Source organism: Macaca nemestrina, chromosome 15 (genome assembly GCF_043159975.1).
Source record: "Macaca nemestrina isolate mMacNem1 chromosome 15, mMacNem.hap1, whole genome shotgun sequence".
Lineage (NCBI taxonomy): Eukaryota > Metazoa > Chordata > Mammalia > Primates > Cercopithecidae > Macaca > Macaca nemestrina.
The window spans coordinates 21,915,760-21,940,369 of record NC_092139.1 but is presented as its reverse complement, the minus strand read 5'-3'; the positions used below and the strand labels follow the sequence as shown (position 1 = coordinate 21,940,369).

Genomic DNA, 24,610 nt, shown 5'->3' with positions numbered 1-24,610 from the left:
TAAGTTAGATATAGTCTCATTTGTCTATTATTTCTCGTCACTTGTACTTTTGGTGTCATATCCAAGAAATTGCTGCCAAATAAACATCACAAAACTTTCTACCTACATTTTCTTCCAGGGGTTTTATAGTTTTCCGTCTTATGTTTAGGTCTTTAATCCATTTTGAGTTAATATTTGTGTATGGTGTAAGATAAGGATCCAACTTCCTTCTGCTACGTATGGATATTCAATTTACTAAATGTAATTTGTTGAAGATACTATTCTCTCTCCATTGTGTAGTCTTGGCACCCTTGTTGAAGATTATTTGACCATGCATGTTAGAGTTTCAAAGGTTTATAAACCTCTAATACCCTGTATTAAACCCCTTCCTGACTGAAATACCTAGAATGGTTTCTGTTTTCCCACCTAAATCCAAACTGATGGACACATCATGCTTACATATTTTTGCAGCTATGATTTAGAAAGTTCTTGGAAGCTACAGGTCTTATTTTAACCTTAGACACTCTCAGATTTCTTAAAAGACATAACATATTCTTGCTTGTTCATAGCTTTCACAAGTTGTTTCACTGATGACAAGGCTTTGAATCCTGAGAAAGTGCAATTTGGATTTCTTAATAAGGAAACACAACACCTAGGAAAGGAAGCAATTTTAAAAGATATTGGCAGATTTGAGGAAAGTTTTAAAAACAGTTTGCTCAAGTATCTGTTGCTTTCCAAACATAAAGCATGATTGTGTCAGCACAGAGCACAGTGTCAAAACTGGGTAGATGAAGAGGGAAAATAGGAGGTCTTTTTAGAAAAGGGTAATTTCTCTCAATTACCAAATGTCTCACTGATTAGTAGTTGTGGGGAAATAAATTCTGGAGTTGTACCCGTGATATTAATGGGGCATGTGATAGATCATTGCAGGTCTCCAAGGATGCGTGAGTACAGAGTACGTGCCTTAAGCTCAACTGAGAGATTTATCTTTCTGTGAAGGTCTGGGCTCTCAGGGATAGATTATACGTCAGGTGCCCCACCTCCATACACTCATGAAGACAAATTCCTCTGCTAGGAAGCAGAAGCAGTTGCCCTGCTTGACAAACAGATGAATGGAGGGGTTAGGACCACAGGAGTTTTCATCAATGTTTGATTTTATAAATGTATCACTAAATTCCTGTATTTAAAAATGCCTTCTTCTTGATTCATAAATTACAAGTCAAAGAATGCTAGAGTCAGAAGAAATTCACTTCTGATCTTACAATGGTCAATAAGGCCCAGGAAGGGATGATGTGTGGCCCAAGGTCACGGAGCAAGTTAATGGCAGAGCTAGGACAGAATCCAGGGCTCCTTATTTTTAGATCCATTTCACAGAAGTGGGTGTAGGAAGCCCAGAGAAAGGCAGCTCAAAGTCTGAGGTTAGTGACAGATCTGGGATGAGTTCCCAGGGATGCTTCCTTAGCCACTAGGCAGAAGGCCATGCTAACCAAAGGCCTGGCAGTAGAGACAATGCCTACCCAACTCCACCATGTGCCTGCAGCCCACACAGAACTACAATAATAACCACAGGAAGAACAGAGCTAGAGGGGCCTGAGGTAGCTCTGTTGTTAATATGGTATACATATTTAAAATCACAAGTTTCCATCCAATCCTGGGTAGGAACACTGAGGTCCAGAGGTTCAAGTCAACACAGCAAGACAGAGAAAGAAGTCTTGTGTCCATGTAGCAGAAAGTGGATGCCTGGGAGTCATCAGTGGGTGCCACTGAGTTGAGCTGCTTTGGTTCAAATCCCCTTCCTGACACTTCCAACCTTTATGATGAAGGGCAAGTTGCTTAATCTCTTCAGGCCTCAATTTTCCATCTACAAAGTGGGAACACATGGTACCTACACTGCATAGGGTTTTGTGAACCATAAAGGAAACAAGGCTTTAAAGTACCTGGCACAGAATGAGTGCTTCATAAATGCTAGCTGTTAGTGTTCTCAAAAAGAGACATCCCTGACGGTGGGAATACAAGTGACGTCATAAAAATCTGACAATCTAGAACAGTGTTGACCAACAGAAACATAATGTGAGCCACATATGCAATTTTAAATTTTCTAGTAGGCACATTTAAAAAAGTAAAAAGAAATGGGTTAATTTTAATAATTTACCTAACCCAATGCTTCTAAAATATAATCATTTCAACATGCAATCAACATAAACATTATTAATGAGATGTTTTTACATGAATTTTTCATAATAAGTTTTTGAAATCTGATGTGTACTTTATACTTACAGGACTAGCCCCATTTCCAGTACTCCGTAGCCATGTGTGGCTAATGACCACCAGATTAAATACTGCGAATGGGACCTCAGTGGATTACTGAATTTTCAGATTGTTGGACTTTGTTTTTTAGAGACGTCTCAGCCATCTTATTTTTACTAAATTAGGGAAAAAAAGACTACATTTATACTACACAACTATTTTCTTACCAAATATCTTAGAATGCATATTTATAATTCAAATTACTACAGTATTCAAAGCATAATGAAAACCTATTTCCTCACTAAAGAAAAGAAAGATCACACATTTAAAAATGAAAGGTTCACTGGGAGGAGCTCTAGCCCCTGCAGTGGCAGCCCAATCGGTTGAATGGTCCATGAAGACATCGCCCAGCATCAGCATCCAGCCAGCATCACCATGATCAGGATGATTCTCAGCAACGTCTTCCTCTCAGGCTGCCCTGAGAGTGGCTAAAGTTGAAGCAGCAGGAAACAGAGGAATCCTGAAGGACATCATCTTTGTGGTCCTGTTCAATGTGTCTCCTACACAAGACTGTTTTTATGATGGTTCCTTTTCAAATAATTTATTCCGAACAACATGCAGGTTCACTGTATCTGCATTTACGTAGACACTGACAGACTGAGACAATTCAACAAACTGACAGGATCAATCCTCCACTAAAAGTAAAGCATTTCTTCCATTTTTCCAGTGAGAAGACATGCTCCCTCCAAAAAAAGTTTTCAGGCAACTTTAATAAATAAAATTTTAAGTGTATAGATGATTGAATTAGGCAAAAGTCCGCTTATGGTATCAAATATACAATTTAATTACACATACATATTTAAAATCACGTGTTTCATAAAATATTAATTCAAAAATAGAGAGTGGTTCAGGGCACAGATTCTGCATCCAGACGGCCTGAATTCAAATCTCAGCTCCTCCAATTTACTACTCACTTTTGACAGAGTTGACATTCTGGGCCTCAGTTTCCTCCTCTTTAAAACAGGTGTGCTAATAACATCCAGCTCACAGTGTTGTTGAAGTATTAAACGATGTAAAAGCATGTAAAGCCCTTAGAACATTGTCCAGGAAGTGGTATACACATGTTAGGTTAAAAGAAGAAATAGTGGTTTATTATCCATTCCCATAGACTTCAGAACCCCTTTCTTTTCTTTTCTTTCTTTCTTTCTTTTTTTTTTTTTTTTTGAGATGGAGTTTTGTTCTTGTTGCCCAGGCTGGAGTACAATGGCGCAGTCTCGGTTCACCGCAATCTCCACCTCCCAGAGAACCCCTTTATTCTATCTCGTCAAATGCACCGGTGTTCGCCATCAGAAGAAGCACTTTTTAAGTTGAATGATGCCAGTCTCCATCACTTTCGCTTCCCATTACACCATCTGGAATACAATACTTTTTGAATCTAGGTATGATGTCGCAGAAAACTGAGTGTCAAGGCAAGCATCTATGTGGATACTAGCACAGACTGGTTTTCCCATTTATCCGGCAGCTGTATATTCTGATCACCACAAGGACATCATGTTGCTTTTCAAAGCCATTGTTAGGACACTTGTTCATAACCATTACCAATACCCACCATTACTTGGTCATATCCTCCGGAATTATTACTAAACCTGCGTTCAATTTCCTTGCCTTTTCTACCAATTCTGTGATCCCTGTAAACATCCCAAACTAGCACTGATTGGGTTCATCGCAGGCTAATGTAGTTTCTTCAATTAATTTTGTAGCTCTGAGTACACAAGAAACCATCTCATAATATGAGATGTTTTGTAAGAACATTTCTCAGAGCTGTTTGGAGACAAAGATCTTGTCTTTTATTTGGGCACACAGGAGGCACTTTGGCATTTCTTTCTTCTCCTACCTCCATCTCTCAGGTGTTAGTTCAATAAACCATGGTACATTCACCCAGGAGAGTATCATGTAACCTCGGATGGTGAAAACTAACTCTGAATATAGTGGCATAAAAAGAGATGAATGACAGAAGGGTTTGGGAGCTATGACTCTATTCATTGTCTGCACTTGTAGGCAGCCACCGTGCAGCTGTCCAGAGCACAGCCTGGACCCTTTCTGAGGGCACGTCCTGCCTCCTCCATATGCTAACGATGACCTGGGCAAGTCATTCAAGCTTTCTGTGCCTAGGTTTCCTGATCTGTAAAATGCAGATAACAGCATCTACATCAGAGGACTGTTGCCAACATTAAAGAAGTTACTATAGTTAAAGCAGTTAGGATAGTACCTGACACATACTAAGCACTACATAAGTAGCAAATCTCTGTTACTATTACCACAAACAGACACTCTCTGTCTTCCTCCTTCCCTCTCTCCCTCCTCCTTCACTCTCTCCCTTTCTCTCTCAAAACATATCAATATGTTAATGGTGATATTTAGGCTAACTGTGATGAGGGTGGAGAGACATAACTTATATGTTCAAACTCAGCATTTTTTAAGAAAAAATAAAAAAAAATTTTGTCATTAAAGAGGAAAGAAAAATGTACTGACTCAACAATGGCTAAATGGGAACATAAGAACTTACAACTTTAAATCAATCAATAATAATATCAGGTGTGATGAAGGACACTTAAAGCCCTATACTTCCATATCATTCTATTGTAAGCCTCACATTAAAGGAAGAGTAGGTCAATCTGAGAACAGATCATATCTTCCCAAGAGGACTCTCTTACAGCTGTCACAAGCAGTGGCACACATTCGTGAGAGTGTGCTAGGCCCCACAGCAAAGGAAGGGGTCATCTCCAGTGTCTCTTTATTTGCCCCAAGGATCCCGGGACCAATTTCAGAGCAGAAGAACCCAGACCTATCAGGCTTGAGACCAAGTGGCCCATCCTGACCAAAGCCTCATCAAGCTCAGAGTCGGGCTCAAGATAGGAAAGCTACAGATGCCCCAGGTGCCATGAAAATGCCAAAGAAAGTGGCAGCCCCTCGAGGGTTCCCCTGAAACCACTTTCTCCCAACTTTCCCAACACTAATAACTTTAACAATAATTCAGTTATTGTTAAATAACCACCTTCCTTATTCCAGGCCCCGTGTAGGACATAAGGAATTCAGCAGTGAGAGGCAGTCCATGCCCTGGAGCCGCTCACAGGCCTAGTGGGGTATCAGAGACAACATACGATAAACTCAGCTACAGAAGCATAGTAGCGAGGTAAATGTTGTGAGGGGAGTCAGGGAGGGCCTCCTGGAGGAGGTGACATTTGTGCTGGGTTTCGATTTAGGAGGAAGGGGAAGGGGAGCTGTGCTCTAGCCTTGGGGATCAGCACGTACAAAGGCACAACAGCGTGACCTGCAGGGTTTGTGGTTGAAACAAAAGATATTAACTATGACTATCTTTTAAAAATATGAAGTTTCTGGAAGAATATTGAGAAGCTCATAATGAACAGAAAGCTGAAGGATCAGGCCTGAAACATAAGCAGAACAAAAAGGCAGTTCTGGTAGACCAACAAGCAGGAAGTTCAGCAACCTCATAGCACAAACACCATGGCCAGACACCACCCCTACTACTGCACACCCCAATTCTCCAGCCTCTGGCTGTTGGCCCATCCTTCCTAGATGAAAAGGCCTGGGTTACCTATCCAGGTTACCTATCCAGCCACACCTAGGCTGCCAGGAAATGATGAGCAGCTTGCACCTTCACCTCTCAGCGAGCTACACAATCCACCGAGACTCAACACAATGAGAGATACCCCAAATCAGGAAACAGGGTTGGAGACTGGACTCCCAAAACAATAACACAAAGGCTGCTCTCGTGTGATTACACAGAAGGGGAAAGGAAAGAGAAAAGGGCAGGAGGGGGCACTGAGGATCGAGATACATGCTGGGGTTGCATCATGACAAAGTTCAATTATTAATAAGAATAATTCGTCTAACAAACATTTGCCGCTACCTACTAAGCCCCAGCACTGTGGTTACAAATATAAATACAATGTTGTCCCTGCCTATAAGAACCGAAGCTAGCTCTGTTTATGACCCATGAACAGGCTTGCAGTTCATCCAATAAACACGAGGGAGCCCACACAGCTTTTTAACTAGCGTCCACCTTGATTGACCAGCGCTTGGACCATTCTATTTGATAATATTTCCAACACGATTCTTGCTAAAGCCCAGGGGGTACCTAAGCTAAGAGCTAGAATAAGGTGCAATCAGGGAACCATCACCAGTGCCTGGCTTGTGTTCAGTGTTTCAGAATTTGCAAAGCATTTTCCCAACCATCAAGTCATGGGCAAATGTCCAGGACTACATGTTTGCCATGTGGATGATATTCTTTCTCCAGATGTCAAAGATAATACACAATCATTCTGTTTTGGGTACATAAGGGAATACAGAAATATATGCATATGAAAACAAATTTGATTACTTCTATTAGAGATGAGCACAGAGATGTATGTACAAGAATACTCACTGCAACATGATTCAGGAGTAACTGGAAGGGACTTAAATATGCAACAGTATGGGGTGACGAAATAAATTGTGGAACAGTCATTGCAATGGGAAACTATGAAACCTTTAGAAAACATGCTTTTATGGAATATTTAATGACATGGGAAAATGCTACAGAAAAAAGCATTATATAGCAAAATAAATATTTCCACGAGTTTGTGTGAACATATGACTTTCATTTCATTCTTTATAGTTATCTCTATTGTGCATTTTCTCTACAATGAATACATATTATTTCTGCCATCATAAATCATGACTGCAAGGAGAAAAAATTTTCAAATATGCTTAGTTGATGACAGTACCACGTCTGCAATATTTATTTCTCTAGCCTGGACATTAAGCCTGACTCGTCGGCCACATAAAACTCACATGGCCTTGGACCAGTTGCTTCACTTCTCTGGGACTCTGTTTTCTCAAAAATAAGCAACGATATCTCTGAACTCATGGGATGGTGGGACATTAGATGAAATGTTGTACAGGATGATGCCTATCCCATTTCTTGGTTAGAGTGGACAAGTAGTAAATGCCAGGTCCCTTAGAAGAAAGCAAAGCTGGCTGGGCGCGGTGGCTCACGCCTGTAATCCCAACACTTTGGGAGGCCGAGGTGGGTGGATCATGATGTCAGGAGATTGAGACCATCCTGGCTAACACGGTGAAACCCTGTCTCTACTAAAAATACAAAAAATTAGCCAGGCATGGGGGCAGATGCCTGTAGTCCCAACTACTCGGAAAGCTGAGGCAGAAGAATGGCATGAACCTGGGAGGTGGAGCTTGCAGTGAGCCAAGATCCTGCCACTGCATTCCAGCCTGGGCGACCAAGCGAGACTCCGTCTCAAAAAAACAAAAGAAAAAAAACAGAAGAAAGCAAAGTTTCCAATACTTACAGTGCTCGTGCGGAAAAGGTGACCTGGGTAGGTGATGGGGTCAGGGTACTTATGTGTAACTGACCTGGTTTTAGTTTCCAAGAACTGCTATTAAAAATTACCATGAACTGGGTAGCTTAAGACAACAGAAACCTATTGTCTCACAGTTCCGGAAACCAGAAGTCCAACATCAGGATGTTGGCAGGGCCACGTTGTCTCCAAAGGCTCTAGGGAAGAACCCGTCCTTGCCTTGCCTGACAGGTTCCGTCATATGAACAGACATTCATACGACCAATGAAAGTCATATGGTGTCTGTTGACAAGCCTCAGCATTCCTTGCCTTATGGCCGCATTGCCCCGATCTCCACTGCCACCTCCACATGGCCTCCTTCCGTATGTGTGTGTGTCTTTGCCTCTACCAGTCATACTGGGTTAGAACCCAACATGACCGGCAAGACCTCATCTTAATTTGATCATTTCTATAAAGACTTACTTTCAAATAAGTGTCACATTTACAAATATCAGGGATTAGGACTTCAACTTATCTTTTTAGGAGACACCATTCAACCAAAACAGACCTCAACCCTCCCTTTAGAAAGATCAGCAGTTAGAGCAAGGCAGGAACCCACAGGCAAAGGCCCCATGGCGTGAAGGAACAGGCCAGGACCACCCTGGAGACGGTGCTGCTTCCATGACACGCTAGTTGGTTGAAATGTATATGTGAGTGTGTGTGTGTGTGTGCATGTGTGTCACCTGTGTGTGTGTTCTCCCAACTCCTGCCCCTTCCAATCAGGAAACACATTAAGCTTTTTGTGTTTTTCTGCTCTAGAAATGTGTGTAGGAAAAATAGAAGAAGCTGCTTGAAATCAAGGCTTCCTTCCTTTCTTCTTTGCTTTTTCCTAACTCTAAACTTACTTAACAGAGACTGCTGGGGTCTGGAAGGACTGGGCCAAGAAGGGCGTGCTTTAGAAGGCTGAGACGGTGAGGAGAGAAGTTCTCCCATTTTATGAAGGTAGGAGGTATGGATCTGCTGGTGCCACACTGCTCCATGGCAGTACCTTAGGAGGGGCAGGCCCAGGGGGGTTGGTGGGTGGTATACCTGGGCTGGCTGGGCTGTGTCAGTGGCTCCTAGCCTGAGAAAGCAGCAGCAGAATCACTAGACCTAAAGGGAATGCAGCAGCGGGCTTCCCAGAGAAAATCACAACAGTCTGCTTACACCCCAGGAAACTCATAGAACCCTAGGGAAGAGGGGGCTCCAACAGTGCCTAAAATGTAGTCTCACCTCCCTGGTGACTGAGGGTCAGATTCAGGTTTATGTAAAGAGAAATAAGTGAGCATTTCTTATGTACCTGATTTTGCAGCCTGATATTCAACCCTAATCCACACCTCATGCTTAAAAGAATGTCCTATAAATATTCAAAGGATATAGAAGCAAGCCACCCAAGCCCCACTACTTCCAGCTTCAGCCCTTTCCAAAGGATACCTCCAGCACTCAGCTGAGGGTATCCGCAGCCCCCAGGATACCCTCCTGCTGGGCCCTGGGCTGTAATTCAGGGCTGTACCTCAGGGCTGACTTGTGGAAACCCATGCCAAAGATGGGGAAGGCAGAGCTAGGAACTGGTGGCAGCTGCACTTAGTTTCATAGGCAGGATAGACAGCTAGAGAGAGGGTTTGTGAGTGAGTGTAGTAACCCCTGCTCCTCTGTGACAGCCTCAGTCAATATAAGGTGGCGAAACCAGGTCTGAAGCTTGGAATGCTAGTGCAAGAGCTTCTCCCACGGAGAGAGATGAGGAAAAGCATGTATTTAGGTTGATGCTAAAGTAGCTGCAGTTTTCGCCATTACTTTCTTTTTTTTTTTTTTTTTTTTTTTTTTTTGAGACGGAGTCTCGCTCTGTCGCCCAGGCTGGAGTGCAGTGGCCGGATCTCAGCTCACTGCAAGCTCCGCCTCCCGGGTTTACGCCATTCTCCTGCCTTAGCCTCCCAAGTAGCTGGGACTACAGACGCCCGCCACCTCGCCCGGCTAGTTTTTTGTATTTTTTAGTAGAGACGGGGTTTCCCCGTGTTAGCCAGGATGGTTTTGATCTCCTGACCTCGTGATCCGCCCGTCTCGGCCTCCCAAAGTGCTGGGATTACAGGCTTGAGCCACCGCGCCCGGCCGCCATTACTTTCAATGGCAAATAACAGTGGTTGTACGTAACATTCAATTCACAGAGCTGGGCTGGAGGAAAGGTCTAAGCCCTCGATGCAGCAATGCATCCTGGACTTGAAAAGCCTCTCTGGCCTGTCAGGACCCACAGCAGACACCTGCTGAGCAGCTCGCCTTTGTAAAGCAGCATCAGTGAGCTCAAAGTGGGGGCAAGGTCTCAGGTGGACTTAGACTTCCAGCCCCAGAGATTGCAAGAACCAGAAAACACTTAGGAAAACCAACACTGACTAACCCCCACTCCAGGCAGACAGTTCACACTCATGCAGACATCCTCCATTTAACTCTCAGATGGGTCCCCAAGATAAAGATGTGGAAACTGAGGCAGAAGAATTGAGACCCTGGGATCACTCAGCTGTTGTGTAAGACTGGAATATACTAACCTGAGAACATGTCCATGATAAGGATTTTGAAAGCAAAGAACAGGACATTATGAGTGAGAATAAGGAGGAAGTCCGTCTTTAGACAGACGGATAAGGGAAGGTTGCCTTGAGGAGTCCTGCGCGCTGAGACATAAAGAAATCAGCAAAGCGCCAGATGAGGTGGCTCATGCCTGTAATCCCAGCACTGTGGGAGGCTGGGGCGGAAGGATCACCTGAGGTCAGGAGCTCGAGACCAGCCTGGCCAACATGGCAAAACTCCATCTCCACTAAAAATACAAAAATTAGCCAGGCATGGTGGCATGCGCCTGTAGTCTCAGCTACTTGGGAGTCTGAGGCATGAGAATCACTCGAACTGGGGAGATGGAGGCTGCAGTGAGCTGAGATAATGCCATAGCACTCCAGCCTGGGCAAGAGAGCGACACTCTGTCTCAGAAAAAAAAAAAAAAAAAGAGAGAGAATGAGAGAACGAAAGAACAAAAGAGAAATCAGCAAAGTGAAGAACTGAGAAAACAAATTCTGATGAGAAGGAACAAGGAACAATATGTGCAAAGGACCTACGCCAAGAAAAAACCTGACACACCTGAGGAACTAACACACACCAGGTATGAAAGAGGAGAAGAAAAGGGGCCTACAGAAGACACTGGATCATGCAGGATCTAATAGGCCATGGCAAGGATTTCAGATTTCATCCTATGTGCCAGGGGAGGTCATCAGCAGGATTCAGTCCCAAAATGACATGGACTGATTTACCGGGACCAAGTATAGCACAGAGCTCGTCACACAAAGGGGATGGGCAAAAAGCTGTGGAACATCTGAATAAACAGACTCAAACTTGATTTCCAAGACGAGGAGAACTGCTGGCTTTAGAGAAAGAAAAGCAAGATTTCAGCCTTTGCCCGTAAGAAGAACAAACAGTTTCACCTAATCCAAATTCACTTTCATGCCTCTCTGCCTAAGCGGCACACAGAGCCGCAGAAATCCACAGGCGCATCATGACAGAATAATTTCAGTGATCATTATCAAATGCCTCTATTTAGAAAAGCTCAGAAGATTGTATTAGCATGATCCAATATTTATGAAATGACACTCTGCTGTAATGAGGGGCTGAGAAAATTAAGATTAGAAGCAAAAGCCAAGTCTTTGGGGACAGAGAGTAGCATGAGCAAAAATACATACTTTTACTCAGCTTCTTAGAACTTGCTTTTCTGATCTGTAAAATGGGAAGGATAGTAACAAAGAGGAAAATATGTGATCAGTTAGTAGAGCACCTAAAGGCCTTTAATAATGTTTTTTTCATTCATTCCTTTGTTAATAAAAACACCTAATAAAGACTATTGGCCCATCCACACATCCATCCAACAAACTGCTAATTTAGTACATAGGATGTCTGATGTCCTGCATCAGACACTGAAGATAAAGTTGTGAACAAGATTCTCACGGTCCCCATTCACATGGAAGTTCTCATCTGGGAGTAAAACATGCATTGGATGAACAACCCCTGCTGTGATGCGTGGTACTAAGGAAGAGTGCAAGGTGCACTAGGAACCATTACAAAGAGAGCTGACCCAGACTGAGACATGAGGAGGACGCACAAGACAGTGGGTGGGGGAAAGGCTCCATGGAGGATGCCGATCTTATGGGAGTTCCCAAGGCAGGAGAGAGTCAGAACATTCTGGCAATTGGCAGAAGCCAGTGTAAAGTGAGCACAGTGGGATGTGGAGCATCATGATGATTTGGAGGTTTAAGGAGGATCAGCCCTCAGAGCCTTGGAGTCCACAACAGGGCTTTCGTCTTTCCTGGAGCAATGAGAAGCCTCAGAAAGGCCTAAAACGGAAGCTGCGTAGAGACGAGAAAGAAAAGAAGTAACCTGAATATGCTTATATTCTAGAATATTCTCTCGGACATCTGTTTGGAGAATGGATTAAAGTCAAAAGAGTTAAGTCAAGGAGCCTGTTAGAAAGTTTTCCACTGACCCAGGAAACAGACAATGGCTGTGTTCACCAGGGCAGTGGTGGCACAGATGGAGAGGCTTGGGCAGACCCAAGATATACTTAGGCAGTAAAATGGCAGAGTGAAGTGATTGGCTGGAAAAGCAGGTAAGAGAGAGAACAAAGAGAAACATGGCCCCCGGGTTTCTGAATCAGTACCAGTAGGGTGAAGTGAGCTTTCTGGAGTCAAGGAACAGTGGAAAGTGAGTAGACAGGGAAGGGGAAATGGGTAAATCAAGAGTTCGGTTTTGGAGATGTTGAGCTTGGAGAGCCTACAACATGTTACAGGGCTTTAAGTGGACTAAAGATGAGGAGAAAGAGCATATATGAACACACACACACCCCCATACACACACATATGCACACACACACACACACTTCCCATACATCCCCACACACACACGTATACCTCCATACACACAGACCCCCATACACATATATACACACACACACCCATATGCTCCCATACACACGCATACACACCCTCCATACACACACATACACCCCCATACACACACCCCCATACACTCCCATACACACACACCCATACATTCCCATACCCACACCTCCATACACTCCCATACACACCCATACACTCCCATAAACACACGCCCATACACATGCACACATACCCACACACACACCCTTTACACCCCCATATGCACACACACACACCCCACATACACACTCATAGACATGCATACACACATACACCAATACACACACCCCCCCAATACACAGGCATGCACACACAACACACCCATACACACCCATACACACACACACCGATATACACCCATACACTCACACACACACCCTCCATAAACGCACATCCATACACATACACCCTTACACTCCCATATGCAGACAATATACACCCCCAAACACACACACACACCCCCATAGACATGCATACACACATACACCAATACACCCCCATACACATACACACACATACCTACACCAGTACACAGGCATGCACACACACCACACCTATACACCCCCATACACACACATGCATACACACATGTATACACACACGTATACACACTATAACATCCAGGTTTATTTGGCCACTATCAAAGAGGGCCATGAAGAATAGAGCAGATGTTACATGTTTAAGCAGAGGTGTCTTGGATTCTTGGGATCCCTCATGGGATGGGTGATTCTATCATCTAAACCAGGCAGTACTTTTGATAAAGTCAGCATGATTGGGCAAAAGAGGTTGTTCCACACTGTCTTACTAATAGGCACGCACACACACACACCTGTTGATGATTTTGCTCATTCAAAATAAGGTCCCACCAGATCTAAAATGCTCAATTTTGTACCACAGCCCAACCTTATTATACCTAAGGCTTGTAACAACACTTGGGAGAAATTTATACAATTAATGCCCTTAATAGGAGCTATCCATAACCATCCAGCGCCTCCTTCTTTGCAGCCAGACTCAAAGTGAATGAGGCCACACCCTCACCCTCACCTGGGCATCTCTAAGCATCTTCTTTGCTCCCAGTTGAGTGGCATCCTGGAAAACCCCATTTGCCAGAGGTAGCCAAGATGATATGGCAGCTGGCCGTGGGCTGTGTAGCTGTAAAATTCCTAAGAGACATCTAGGCTGGAGGCATAAATGTCAGAATCACCAGCACAGAGGTGGTATCTGAGGCCATGGAAGTGGTTGAGGCCAGCCATGGAAAGAACACCAAGTAAGCCTGAAAGAACTCTTAATACTCCATGGCCAGAGTGCACTGGCAGGGGAGACTGAGAAGGAGCACCTGGGGGACTGGTGAAAACCAAGACAGGTGTGGGTTAAAGCGAGGGAGCCTTTGGTCAGGGAGAAACTGTAGAAAATGGCCTCCCTTCTCCAACAAGCAGTTGTCTTTACAACTGTAGCCGGGATATGTGATTATTCAGAGAAGTGAGCTTCATTTTCTCAGAGTCGCAACTCTTCCTGGCTTCTATCACCAGGTAAGCCTCTTCAAGGTGCACCTTACGCAGGCATACCCCACATTTGGAGTCTAAGTGTTCTCTCTGAGTAGACCACCTTCAGGTACTGCCCCTGAAACACATCAGGTGTACCTCATAGGCCTGCCCCATGCAGGTATCCATCAAGAATTCACACTAGGTCTTCAGGCCCACCGGTTAAGGATAAAATGTTGATATTTAGAATGTCAGGATGTTAACCTTATAATATATAATAATAATATAGTAATATATAATATGTTACACAATAATATAGCCTTATAAAAATCTGTGGAAGTATCTCTAAATATAAATAATATATACTACATAATGTACATAATATAATGTGTGATATATAATATAAACTTATAATCATCTGACTGTAGAAGTCTCCCTAAATATATAAAATATATGTAAATAATATAACACATAATAACAGATAACAATATAATATATAATAATAATAATAAATACAACCTTATAATAGTTTGACTGTTGAAATTTCCTATATGCAACCTATGTCTATGTGGCCTGGAAGAAAAGGAGTGACCTCAAATTCTTCAGAAGCTCTTTCTTTCCCTGACATGCCACTATCATCAGGCTCCTAAGCAAAACCCAGTGATACCCTACTTGTAGCTAAAGCTTAGAATCTCAAAGCTAAAATAAATGCTGAATCCAGGTGACATGTGACTAGTACCAAATCCTGAAGAATTCATTCAGTCTTGGCTTGAACACCTCTGAGTGTGGGGAACTCACTACCTACAGAGCTATCAATTGCCATCTCAGAGCACTCAATGTGTAAGTGAGTTATTCTCTCCATGATTCATGGTAAAATCTAGCCATCCCCATTACAGCCCCAAACATGATGGATCTCATACCTGTGGGCACCGCCTGGTCCAGCATTGGTTTCTCCCATGTGTTAATCTGCTCCCAGGTGAACCCATTGGTCCCTAGAGCCACACTATAACCACAGTTGCTGTAGTGCTCATCAAAGGAACAGCCACCTGCAGACAAAAGAGATAGGGGTAAATACATTCCTGTGTCTGAGGCTTGGTTCATTACCTCTGTCTCGTCGGCTCTTCATTTACAGCTTTGAATTTTAAACTCTGGAGATTTTCTTTATATATACATATATATATGTATATATGGACGAGCAAATTGGATTTTTATATTTGCTTTGGTGCTCTCAGGAAAGGCACTGGCATCTGCAGGCCCCCGTATTTAGAAAAGTTAATAAGGCTAGTTACATTGATTTTAATCTTCCTTCCTGAGAAAGTAAACAGCAGCGTGTTATTCTAAGTAGGAAAAATGAATGCCGGGGCATGCCTCCGTAATTGCTTTGTGCAGCACGGAGAGAGGCTGTGAGGCAGCAGAAGGAGCACTCACTTCCGAGTCTGGCAAAACTAGACAGCCATCACCTTCACAAGGTTGCGTGAGTTCAGGCCAGATGCTTCGTACCTGAGCGTCTCCGTTTCCTCACCTGTGATACAGAGGGAAATGTCCAACCTTACAGAAATACATGAGGATTAAATGGAATAACATGTGAAAAGTAACTGCCACAGAATACTTTCTCAATGCCCACCTGTTTCTCTGTAAAAAGCAGTCTGAAAAATCATTTTTCATGGAGCGAGAATTGAATTGGTAAGAAATTAGACAATCATGCACCTGGAAGATAATAAAGTCAATGTTGATCATGTTTGAAGCTTCTCCCTTTAACTTTAAAGGTCAAGCCATCCACCATTTGACAATAAGTTATATTCATTTGCTGTTGACAAGGATTCACTGAGCATATGCTCTGGTCTGTAAGTCCCATCAAGGTGACATTGAGAGAGATGTGGGGTGTACAGTGGAGGCTCCAACTAGGAAACGCTGGTTTGTCCAGAGAAATAGGATCCCACTATATTCTGAAGGAGAAAGCAGAAGAAGTGGAGGAGAAGTGAATAGGGCTTTGAAGGATAGGGGCATCTCCAAGGGCAGAGGGCAGGATGAATGGCATTCTGAGTTGAGCCTGCAGGGGACACAAATGCAGGGAGGTAGCACTGGGACTGAGTTCTACAGCAGCTCCTGGCTGGTCTCCCAGACCTGTTTCACACTCCAATCCATCTTTTCTAATGCTCCTTTCTTGACTCCTTAATGTTCAGAGGGTGCATCACATCACCATTTTCCTCCTTTAAACACTCATAGGTTTCCCACCCCACAGAGAACCAATGTGTGTTACAGATTAAATGTCTGAAAGCCCACAAAATCCAGTTCAACCCCCAAAGTGACAGTATTAGGACACATGGCCTTTGGGAGGTGATGAGGACATGAAGGCAGAGTCCATGTGATTGGGACTGGGACTGGGACTAATGCCCTTATAAAGAGACCGCAGAGAGTTATCTCACCCCTTCCACCATGTGAGGACACAAGGAGAAGGTGCCATCAAAGAAGCAGGAGCTGGACCCTCACCAGATGCTGAATCTGCCAATGTCTCGATCTTATACTTCCTAGTGCCCAGGACTGTGAGAAATCAATTTCTGCTGTTTATAAGCCACTCAGTCACGGTATTTTGTTAAAGCAGCTGAAATGGACTAAGAAAATAACCAAACATGGCTTTATTCAATTCATCCCACACTAGCCTGGCCCATGTCTGTAGGCTCATTAACATCACACTATTGTCTCCATCAGCTGAAAAGAACCAAATTATTTCTCTGCACCCCAGACCTGATATTTCCTTTGGATAAGCAGTGGTGGTGGACATCCTGTTGACGAATTTGAGATATAACACAGTCCAAACACCATGGAAGAAAACCTGTCATAGAAAAACTTTCTCCACTTTTCTTTCCTGTTGGATATGGACACCCAGAAGAGCTGGATTTCAGCAACTACTATGGTCCAAATGTGTGTGTTGCCCTGAAATTCATATGTCGAAACCTAATCCCCAATGTAATAGTATCAAGAGGTGGAGCCTTTGGGAGATGCTTCCAAAGGATTGTGAGGGCTCTGTTCTCAGGAATGACATCATGCCCGTATAAAAGATGCCCTAGGCAGATTGTTCATCCCTTCTGCCATGTGAGGACTCATAGAAGGTGACATCTATGAGGAATGGACCTTTACCAGGTACCAAATCTGCTATCACCTTGATCTTGAACTTGCCAGCCCTCAGAACTATGAGCAATAACTTTCTATTGTTTAAATAACCCAGTCTAAGGCATTTTGTTGTAGCAGCCAAAATGGATTAAGACAGCACCCCAGTAAGTATCTCCACTCTGTAGAGGAAAGCCACCCAGAGAGTCACCTGACCAGGAATATTAGCATTCAACTTTTCAGGAGCAAAATATAAACTTTGCTTGCCATATGCCACTGAGATCTTAGGGTTTAATTGTTAGCACCGTAGAGCTTTGTACAATCTGACTAATATATGAAGTGTGTCATACCTCAACACAGTGATCTAAAGAAAGAAAGAAGAAGCATATTCTCCCAAGCACTTGCTCTGTGTCAGGCAATATATTCGACACTGATTATATAGGCTATCTCATTAGTTTTCACGTAACCCTCACAAATCATGTGAGGTACATTTTATCTCAACTTTAAATCTAAGGGAATTGATGCACTGAGGGGATAAATGACCTGCTCAGACAACATGGAAGGAAAGTGTTGGAGCCAATATTAAATCCATGGTAACATAGCTGTAGAGCCCATGCCCATTCTAACAGACCAGAGAGAGAATTATTCCCCCAAACCAAGGGCAAGGTCTTTCACTTATAAGGTAATGAGAGGGACCAGGCAGATAAAGAACTTCCAGGGTGGTTGGGAATCTCCATTCAAATCTATTCCTTCACTTATTCTAGAAACATTCAACAAAGTTTTTTTTTAATGGGCTCAGGACACGGCACAGAATTGATAGATAAGATCCTTACCCTCACAAAGTTTGCAGAATAGACTGAAAGATAAGCATGCAAATATACACTGAAGATGCAATGGAAAATATGCTTTCTTATGTATGTGTTGATGCTAAAAAAAAAAGAGTTATTATTTTAGTTGATGGTTTAGTTAACCAAATTATCTTCCTTCTTCTAGATAAGATTTAAGAGGGCTCACAGCTATACCTCTAGGCATCGCAGGTTACAGATCCCAGGCAAGGTCACATTAATAATTGCCTCTAGTCCGTTGGATCCATTGCCCACCCCTCACCTCCTTGCCTCTGCTTAACTGTAGGTAGACTGCTCAGCTGATCCTGAGCTTACTGCTGACAGGTCCTGGCCCTCTAAGAACTAGGGATGTACCTTCTCTTCACAGCCACTCACTGAACCACCTTGCTTCTCCTCTCTGCTGAGCTCTGTTGGTCACTTCAATCTGCAGCAGGTAAGCAAATGCTTTTCCCTTCTTACAGTCTGTTCTTTGAAACTAGGGTTCCACAGCAGCAGGCCTTGGACCCCAGTGACCCAATTTTTATTTTCAAACCACAGTCCTTTCTTTGCCTCTGCAGAAGAGCTCACTTAGAGTGAATTTAAAAGCAGCTTTGCACTCTATCTTGAGCCACTATTTCTTCAGAATATTCAGGCCCCACTGTCAATTCTATTCCACTCTGCCAGTATTTGTCATCACTTATGGGATGACATATGCATTCAGGACAGAAAATGGGGACCTTAAGGTCACTTATGGGGACCTTAATGTCCCTCCTACAGAAGAGTTTCTAGAAACAGGCTCCGGTTCCGCACTTTTATCACTCATACACGTCTGAATCCCAGCAATACACACAGTTGGTGATTTTTCCATGGAGCCCTTGGGTTCCCAGGAAAGCAGAGAATTTCAAGAAATGCTGCCTAACTGGTCACTGGTCCAACCAAAGCAGCAGGTTAAACATAGAAGCAGGAAATACTGCATGATGACAAAAATCAAATTGAGGACAGGAAAAGAAAGAAAAGCAGGACAGAAGGAGGGAGCCACAAATCTATGCTGCGATTTTCCACGTGTTCCTCTACTAAAAGGGGGTTACATATTTAACTTGGAGCTTCTGACACCCAATAGAAAAAAAGCAAAACCTGGTGAGGTACTGGAAACTCTGTGTTTATATAATAAAAGCCAAATTGCTCAGGGAAATGATAACCATTTCAGGTGCTTTGATCAGACAAGAACTTGTCTGCAGGAATACTCATAACAGAGACCCCATATCCCATAATGAAACAACATCCGCACAAGGGGGTGAATGGCCAATTTCATGAGACTGTTTCTCATAATCATTCTCAATATAAATTGATAGCATCATGTAAACATACAATTCAGCAAAACTCATTGGGGTCCAATGCAATGCAGTCTGGATACCCGCTCCCTATTGGTCTGACTTGACTCAAAGGTAAGTTTTAAGAACTATTCAGTGGAGAAAATATACCTAATATGTATTTTTAGGCAACCTTTCTTAGTTTTCTGTCTCCCACATTGATAAATACAGTAGCTATGAACTCAAGTCTATATAACCCAATAGCAGCTGACACTGCCATCTGGGTACAAACTCTTGGGCTCACATCCCTTCCCTTTTTTTGAGCCTTCATTTTCTGCTGTGCAAGGCAAGGGGCTGAACAAGATAATTGCAATGAACCTTCCACTTGTAACAGTGAAGAATTCCAGAGATTCAGAAAGAACCGGAACTCTCAGGAACCACAGAGATACAGACCCATGCAGTCAGCACAAGTACCGGCTAGGGTGCCATGCCACTGAGAGCCACCAAGAGGAGGAGGAGAAATTAAAACCAAGCTTCCCCTAGACCAAGAACAGAAAACATTTAAACCCAGTAACATCTATCTGTCTTGGCGCAATTCCTAATGGCCATAACACCTGATACATACACAAAGGCCTCAAACATTGCTCCAGGTGTTTATGGCAGACTACTTAGGGGATATTTATGGTTCCAGAGAGTCCCTGATATGGTTTGGCTGTGTCCCCACTCAAATCTCATCTTGAATTGTAGCTCCCATAATTCCCACGTGTTGTGGGAGGGGCCTGGTGGGAGATAATTGAATCATAGGAGCGGGTTCTCGTGGTGGTGAGTAAGTCTCGCAAGATCTGATGATTTTATAAGGGGTTTCCCCTTTTGCTTGGCTCTCATTCTTGTCTGCCACCATGTAAGATGTGCCTTTCACCTTCCACCATGACTGTGCTGCCTCCCCAGTCACATGGAACTGTGAGTCCATTAAACCTGCGTTTTTATAAATTACAAAGTCTTGGGTGTGTCTTTATCAGCAGTGTGAAAACGGACGAAAACAGTCCCCAAAGACCCTCATTTGGATGCTAACCTCATTCTGGTTTGAAAAGCAGGTGACATCATTTAAGTGATCTCAATCTTACCACAATCATTTTTAGGAGGAAGGAAACCCCAAAAAACCTACCCCCACCCCAGGAGCTGGGCTCAGCTGAAGTTTGGTGAAGATCCACATAATTGGGGGAGGACAGGGAAGTGCAGCCACTGGCCAAGGACCCAGAACCTGCCCAGAGGAGCTATTTCCCGGCAGGCTGAGGTCAAAATGTGGCAATGGCCCCAGATGCTCTGATGTGAATCAGACATAAAAAGTCAACAGAGAAATGGAAAACTGTAGCAAGGAAATTGGATTTTGAAAATCCATTTGGGTTTGGTAATGTATAGCATATCAGCATCTGTAAGGGAAGTAAAAATAGTGCAGGATACATACTTTAGGATACATTAAAGCATAAATAAAGTTTATAGTGTCAATCAGAATTTTTTTTAAAAAACATGAGCTCTTCTTTTGAAAATGAGAGAGGAATAGAATTCAATAAAAATATAAATGTGTCTTCCTCTGCATTTCTTAGATATGATCCTGTGTATTCTTGAGCAGAATTAAGTTTTGTAGAGGAACTAAAAGATTTGTTGGGCTTCCACTGTGTGCCAGGCACTGTATTTGAACTATGTAGGTGTATGTGTGTATCTGTATGTATATTAATGTAGATATAGGTGACTCCAACACCACCGCTAAGACAGGGGTCAGCAAACATTTTCCATAAAAGACTAGACAGTAAATATTTTCAGCTTTGTAGTCACACAGCCTCTGTGACGACTACTCAGTTTTAACATTGCCATGCAAAAATACTGAAATAAATGAGTGTGGCTGTGTTCCAGTAAAACTTTATTTACAAGAGGCGACAGCCTAGATTTGCCCAGAGGCTACAGTTTGCCAATCCTTGCTCTAAGAGAGAAGTATTGCTTTCTTCTTTGTATAAATGGAAACTTGTCATCAGAGCTCCTAAGGAACTTACCCAGCAAGGAAACAACAGTGACATCACATACAGCAGTACTAATAGTAACACCTCCTTTTATTGACAGTTGAATGTATGGAGGCTTTACCTACAGTATAAAACCCTCACCACAAGCCCTACCATTTTGATTGTACCATTTTATAGATGATGTCTCAAACTCACCCACATGAAGGAATGAAGCCAAGATGGGAGCCCTAGACTGGATGGTACCAAAGCCTGGGTACTTTCCATTGCTCCAACCCAGCACTCTTTTGAACACTCTGTGTGTTCACAGAATCTGGTCTCACCCTGATGCTTCCAGAATAGAAAGATGTTCTTTTAATATCCAGCAGTGGAGCTAAGTTTAAAAAAAAAAAAAAGAAAGAAAAGAAAAGAAAAAAGAAAATTGGGCTAAACATAAAAAAGGTGGAAAACTGCCTTTACTTGCCCTCCATGGTAGGCACTACTTTCGGTAGAGCTCATCATTTTGTTGAACAGGACCAGAGATTAAGGTGATCTGCCATGGATGAGGATATGCAGAAACACCCGCTCCCTGATCCACAGCTGGTGCTGAAAGTCCTCGTAGCTCACTCCACATACATTCTCATGATTCTTGGGGGAGACATCAGCACTGGGGACCCTGGGGTGGGGGAAGGGACTGAGACCACAGGACTGTGTCCCTCCAACTAAAGCTCCATAGCAACAGGGACATGCCACAAGGGTCTCTTTCCTCAGAGTCTGTCGCATAGTATGTGCTTGTACTTTATTGTTCTGTGAATGCCTGAATATATTAAAAAGGACCTCCACTCATGTAGAGGAGCCAGGCTGGAGCCCACAGAGAAAGCTCTCATCCACTGTCATCGGGCTTCTCCTGGGGGCCACAGTGAACCCAGGGGAGGCCTTGAAGGGGAGTAGGAGCCAAGAGCTCAGAAGTCAGGCTGGACCCTTTAAGAACATTTGTTCTGATCACATGAAAGGCCAACACAAATGGAGATTCTGAATCCAGAGAAAGAAGGGAAGTCCAAGGTTGATCGAAGGAAGTGCCATAAGGCCACCAGGAAATGGAGAAGAGTAAGGTGAGACCATGGACAGGTGGAGAAGTCATTCAGGGAGAAATGAGAGTATTCGTGACAGGACCAGAATGACAGCTGAGACTGCTGAGGAGAAAACTGTGAGCAGAGCTTGATGAGGGTTTGCAAGGGCCAAGTAATCACAAAGAAAGGTCAAAGAGATGGGGACAGAAAGCTACTGAGCAGACACAAATCCCAACTAGATCTGAGAGATAGTCAAGATAACCATGTTCATGCCCAGCACTGTTCTCAGTGTTCACCAATAGTAACTCATTTAATTATCACAATAACCCATAACCCCATGAGATGGGTACGATCATTAGTCCCAATTGTGTAGACAAAAAACTAAGGCACAGAAAGGTTAAAAAAAAAAAAAGAAAAGAAAACTATCCCAAGATCACACGAATAACAGGTGGCAAAGTGTGGCTTTGAATCCAGACTTGCTCAGTCTATGCACCTACTCATTATACTAGGTTGCCATGGTGATGAACTGAAAAGGTAACTTTGACCTCGAAAGGAACCCGTTGAGGGAAATAAGTGGCTGCATAGTTCTTCCCCAATCACTGCAAAATGGCATTCAGCCAGTCTGCATGCCTTCTGCCCCCAATCACTGCCCAGGCCCAGGATGCCAATCTGCAATTCTGGAGGACCAGGCACAGAGGGCAGGCTCTGCCCCTTCACCTCATAACGGAGGCCATAGTGTTATGGGGAGGAGAAGAAATGGAGTAGGGAGCTTAAAGTCAGGAAGGAAGGCACATGCAGGAAACAGAGGGTGGTATGGGCCTCACATAGTAATCGCTGGTATGTGAAGAGCTCACACCTGTGAGCTGTTCAGACAGATTCAAGACATAGCAAAGGATAAATGGTTACAGGGCACAGAAGAATAATGTGGTCAAAGCAGTTATTATTTTTTAACTGGGGGGTTGTTAAACTTTATCTATAAAGGGCTAGATAGTAAATATCTTCAGCTTTGCAGTTTGTATTCGCCTGCTAGGGCTGCCATAACAAAATGCCACAAACTGTGTGACTTAAACAATAGACATTTATTTTTGCACAATTCTGGAGGCCAGGAATCTCCGACCAAAGTCGGGCAGGGTGAGGTGAGGGCTTGCTTCCTGGCTTGCAGATGGCCGCCTTCTCACTGTGTCCTCACACCGCCTTTCCTTGGTGCCTATGTATTCTGGTGCATGTTCCCAGCCCAGTGGAATTAAGACCTCATGTATATAACCTCATTTAACCTTCTTACAGGCCTTATCTCCAAACATAGTCACATTGGGAGACATCTGCAAAATTCCTTCACCTTTGTCATTCACTAAGATAAGCTAATCAAGACAGTGAAATCCATTACATGCACAGTCCACGCAAGGAGTGGGAAGTACACAGGATGTATGCCGCAGAGGCCAGGAATCTTGGGGGCTGTCTTAGAATCCCAATCATCACAGCGGGCCACATGTTCTCTGTCACTAGCACTCAACAATGTTATTGTTGCACAGAAACAATACAAAAAGAATGGGCATGACTGTGTTCTAATAAAACTTTATTTATTAGCACTGCACATTGCATTTCATATGACTTTCACATGTCCCAAAATAGTATTCTTCTTATGATTCCTAACCATTTAAAAATGTAAAACCATTCTTTACTTCTAGGCTATATAAAAACCAGTGAACACCCAGATTTGGCTGGTAGGCTATAGTTGGCTGACTTCTCTTTAACGACATAAAAATTCCCAATTTTAGCAGTCACTGAATTTTAACACAGTCCCATGTATCGCCATTTTAATGTATGCCATGTGCTACTGACCCTCTCCTCCAAAGACTCAATTGCAGAATATTTCTTCCTATCTCTGGGAACCAGAGGGAGGAATATGTCTCCCATTGTCTCCTAGCCCTATGGATAAGAGATTGAGTAAAGAACTATAACTCTTTAGATTTCATTAAACACTTCACCTACACTACAAGCTTGTGTTCTTCATTGGTAAGGAGTAGTATTCCCACTTTACAGATAAGGAAACTGAGGCAGGAGTGGACGATGCATTCAGTGTCAGATCAGGGACAGAGCCAAGGCTCCAATCATGAGCTTCTTTCTTGGCCAGAAGGTCTGACAATGAAGGTGATCTCCAAGATAGATCCAGCTACAAAATTTGGAGTGCCCCATGCAACACTAAAATGCAGAGTCTCTTCTTTAAAATTAAGAAATCAAGA

General features: G+C 43.2%; 1 protein-coding gene across 17 annotated transcripts in view; it reads right to left on the bottom strand.

The window, feature by feature from the left end:
- LOC105496374 (protein tyrosine phosphatase receptor type T) overlaps positions 1-24,610 on the bottom strand; it is a 1,121,698-nt gene that overhangs the window by 804,970 nt on the left and 292,118 nt on the right. For all 17 annotated transcript variants that reach the window (XR_011613330.1, XM_071079282.1, XM_071079290.1 and 14 more), the window contains exon 2: positions 14,988-15,113. Coding sequence is in view for 16 of the 17 variants with exons in the window: in XM_071079282.1 (XP_070935383.1) it covers positions 14,988-15,113 (126 nt within the window). In the remaining variant the exon portion in view is untranslated. The remainder of the gene's footprint in view (positions 1-14,987; positions 15,114-24,610) is intronic.